We start from the raw sequence: 4,067 nt of genomic DNA, 5'->3' as shown, positions 1-4,067 counted from the left end.
CAATGGATGTCTCATGTCCCACCAAGAGGACAGATCAGTCCCCCCTGTACCGGTCCAAGAGGACAACATGTTCATGTCAGTCTGTGTCCCTCAGATCCTGAGTTACCTGATGTCCTGTGACCCACTTGTGTCAGCTCGGTCATGACATGGCTCAGGTCGAAGAGGCTCTGGAGATTTTCCAGAACAGTGAAACAAAGGTGTGTGTGTGGTTTTTTTTTTTAAATCATTATCTATTTAATCTGTCCGCAAAAACATGAAGCGTGACGGAGGAGTCTGAGTTATCTGCTGTGACAGTGAGACGTGTCTGTTTTCCAGGCGAAGGAGTTTCTTCATCTCCTCAGTCAGTTCAATGAAATGGGCTTCCAGCAGAACGCCATCAAAGAGGTGCTGCTGGTTCATGACAACCACCCGCGAGCGCGCCCTGGAGGAGCTGATGATGCGAGTGTCGTGAGGGCAGATCAAACCACAGACGGTTGAAGGGAAACAAATACTGGTACTGATACTTGAAAGAAATGCGTTTGTACTGAATACTGCAGTATTAAGAAGAATTTGACTTTGTTTCCATATTTTTTACTGTCATCTTATACATAATAAGTGTTAATTACGTTCATAAACTGTTGAGTAACGTGAGTGTTTCCATTTTTTTATCTGTCTAAGAATCATTAAAGATACAACATGTTATTATTTTGCCTCCCAGTGTTTCATCTCTCGTGAAACGCTGCTTTGTAGAATTCATCCAACAGGACGAGAGGAGGAAAGGGAAATCGCCTCCTGTTAGTGAAGAATATTCCTGTTTGTTTTCCACTGACAAACATTAGCAGTCGTTGACTAAAAATGTGAGTTCACAAGGTATTTATTTTTAAGAGGGTACAATTTTTTAGTCCAAACATGAACTGCTCAGTTGTCCAGTGAGCCTGAAGAATCAGAAGGAGCGTTTCATTCAATTCATTTTATGGGGAGTTACTAGTTACATTACTGGAGACCAATGTCTAATTAATTACTACTACTTATGTAAATATAAAACTTCGGCACAGACTAGTCTATATGTTTAACGATATATTATATTACATTAACTATACATATAGTTAAAAATATGTCATGATTACTGTATTAGTTACATATGAACAATATCTGCTCTGATCTGGGTGTTTAATACTATTAGTTCATATTATTTTTGTCCTGATTTAGTGTGTGAATGAACGATAATGATGTTAACTGACGTGTTTGGTGCCTTCAAAACAGTCGGACAGTCGTCAGTGTTGATGCTGCTGGAGGTTGAAACACGGACACGTCTCAACATTTGAGACCGTCGACAACATTTAGAAAACGAATGAAATGTCAGTAGTCGCCTCACTTTGATAAAGTCGGCGAAATAGTTACATGACTGTTACATTTGTACAGGCGATCATGGAACTGGAACCAGTTACATTTCCAAAATAACTTCCTTTTTTCATGGGCTATGAAAGCGCAGAGAGTCTTGGACAATCCTCGGGTTTGTTGTGTCTCAGAGACAAATCCAGAGACGGTCCAATGATGGAGATGGTGTCTTTCGGGAGCCTCATCAGAAACGTGTATATCGATCCAATCCGACCGAAACCGCTCATCTCTCGCTTCAGCCTCCATTTGTGGTCCTCGATGGCGTACTCAGTGGTGGTCGTCCTGCTCAGCGTGAACACGGAGTCTCCTCTGACCACAGCCGTGAACAGGCATCCGTTGCTGTTCCCGTACTGGCCGCTCATGGCCGTCCACTGGCACGAGCTCAGGTTGTAGCAGTCGATCACACACAGTAAGAAGTCGTTGCAGGATCTGTTGCACATCACGTACAAATTGTCCTTATGAGCGACCATATAGAGGCCGTAACTCTGCCGGCGGACGAGCGTGGTGACCAGAAGCCACTGGTCCGTTTGGGCCACGTACTCGTGTATGTCCGAGGCTCCGTCGCCTCTCCAGAGACAGACGAAGATCCTGCTCATGGCGACGGCGGACACCACCGAGGCCGCCGGGCAGGGCAGGTGGCAGACGTGATGCCAGCTCCCGTTCGACACCCGGTACCTCTCCACAGATGACAAAGCCTTCTTATCGTACTCCCCTCCGACGGCGTAGAGACAACCCTCGTGACCTATGAGAGTGAAGTTGTACCGCGGCTGCTGGGGCCCAGATATCGTCGACCAGTTATGAGTTGCAGGGTTGTAACAAAACCCGGTTTCTACGACCCTCTTGCTCACATCGTGCACCCCTCCGATGATGTACAACTTGTTGTCCAGGACGGTCACGCCGGCCATTGTGGTGCTCGTACTCACAGGTAGATGCGTCAGGATCCTCCACACTTTGTGTTCTTCGTCAAATAGCAAACCGTCCGCTGGAAATCCGGCATCTGCTCAGTGGACGGCGGATAGCTGCACACCGCCATGTAGCTGCTGGGGACCAGAGAGTCCACGTATTCAATCAGCCTGTTGGGTAAGGTGTCCACATGCTCCTTCAGGCTGGTGTACATATCCCTGATGAACAAGGCGGAGCTGTGGGCGAGCTCCCACACACCGTAGGTGGAGGCTGTGTGGTACATCAGAACGCAGTTGTCTGAGTTTACAGCGTTGATCAGATGCTTCGTGAGAAGCGGGCACCTGGAGAAACGCCGCACACTCGATGGCTTCGACGATCTGGTCGCTGCTCAGAGCAGGAAACTCCCCGTCCAGGACGTGCAGCATGACCAGGAAACCGAGAACGCCCACAGAGTGGAGGTGGACCTCGTTCTCTTGGCACTCTCTCATCCCTGATTGGAACAACGCTCTGAAGTACTCACAGTTCTCGGCCAGCGTGGCTTTATCCACTGAAAACACGGTGCCGTTGACGTTCACCCGCAGGCTGTCTGCTGGCTTGCAGGCTGCTCGCTGCAGGCTCACACGTGGACAGCTGCTGAGCTCCATCACCTCGCTGCTGGACATCGTCATCCCATTCCCAGTAAAGTCAGAGCAGAAACTTGTTTGATCGGAGTTTGATCAACGTGCTGCACATCTGTGGCGTGTTGCATCATGCCACTGACAGCGAATGGCCGACGAGCACCATGAGAACAGACTCTATAGATAGTAGCGGACTTGTGACTCGGTTCAGGCGCATAATGATGAACCGTGGCCAGAGGAGACACCGGTGTCCTGGTGTCGCCCCGCGGAAAGAGGAGACAGACAGTCGCAGGGAATGTGCTGCTGATTTATATCTGTCTTTGTCTACAGCTGCCAGATTAGGAGCAGCTGACAGTTTGTCCTTGGATACCAGGAACAGTCCGACTGCGACAACAGCTTGTTCACAAATGACTGCGTATCTGAATATACTGTGAGGGTCAAAATGATTTAACCCCCTTATGAATATTTCCCTAAAATACTTAACCAGTGAAGGAATAGTCATAACATTTATAGTCATATTTCCTCAATATATATTTCATATAGTAATATGAATGTGAAATATGAATTGTGAATATGAACTATCATATGTTTGAATGTAAAATAAATATTCAAGATTTCTAGATAAAAATCTGGTGACATCGTCAAAATTATTGGACAAGAACCTGTTATTAGTGATTATTAGACTAATTAGATTAATGTGAGTTAGGTGATGTGGATAAAGTAGAGAAACAAACCTCTCACAGCTCTTCCTCCATGCTCAGACCTGCTGAAAACACCCGGAAATAAATAAACGTGATATGTGGAATAAGATAAGATGTACCTGCCGCAGCTCAGCTCAGAGGTTGGGTGGTGTTTGCTTGGCGTTCCAGCTGCTGAGGCGTCTCTGCCTGTGTGAATGGGAGATGTGGTGACTTCGTGCGTGTGGACAGATCAACGACACCTGAGCTTACGCCACATATTTGGGCCTTTCACTGTTTATCGCTGAAGATGCTGAACCTCCTCCTACAGTCTGTTACCTTTGGAGCCATTTCGGTCCGTTTGATAAGTGAAACAATTGATAAATTGAATAAATTGGAATGTGATACAGAAATTGCTGGATGGGGATGTTTATCTGAATATGGATAAAGATATAAATATGAATATCAATTAGGAGTCAGACCTGTTTGTAGG

General features: G+C 46.5%; 1 protein-coding gene across 1 annotated transcript; it reads right to left on the bottom strand.

Moving 5' to 3' along the window:
- Nucleotides 1–1,457: 1,457 nt before the first annotated feature.
- On the bottom strand, nucleotides 1,458–2,942 carry LOC144739552 (kelch repeat and BTB domain-containing protein 13-like). The gene is given in 3 exon segments (XM_078622492.1): nucleotides 1,458–2,344; nucleotides 2,347–2,611; nucleotides 2,613–2,942. Coding segments are annotated over 3 exon segments (1,482 nt in total).
- Nucleotides 2,943–4,067: the final 1,125 nt, after the last annotated feature.

The sequence above is a fragment of the Lampetra planeri genome, unplaced genomic scaffold (assembly GCF_965212315.1).
Source record: "Lampetra planeri unplaced genomic scaffold, kcLamPlan1.2.h2 scaffold_1564, whole genome shotgun sequence".
Classification (NCBI taxonomy): Eukaryota; Metazoa; Chordata; class Hyperoartia; order Petromyzontiformes; family Petromyzontidae; genus Lampetra; species Lampetra planeri.
The sequence above is the reverse complement of the archived record's forward strand: the minus strand, read 5'-3'. Positions and strand labels throughout refer to the sequence as shown.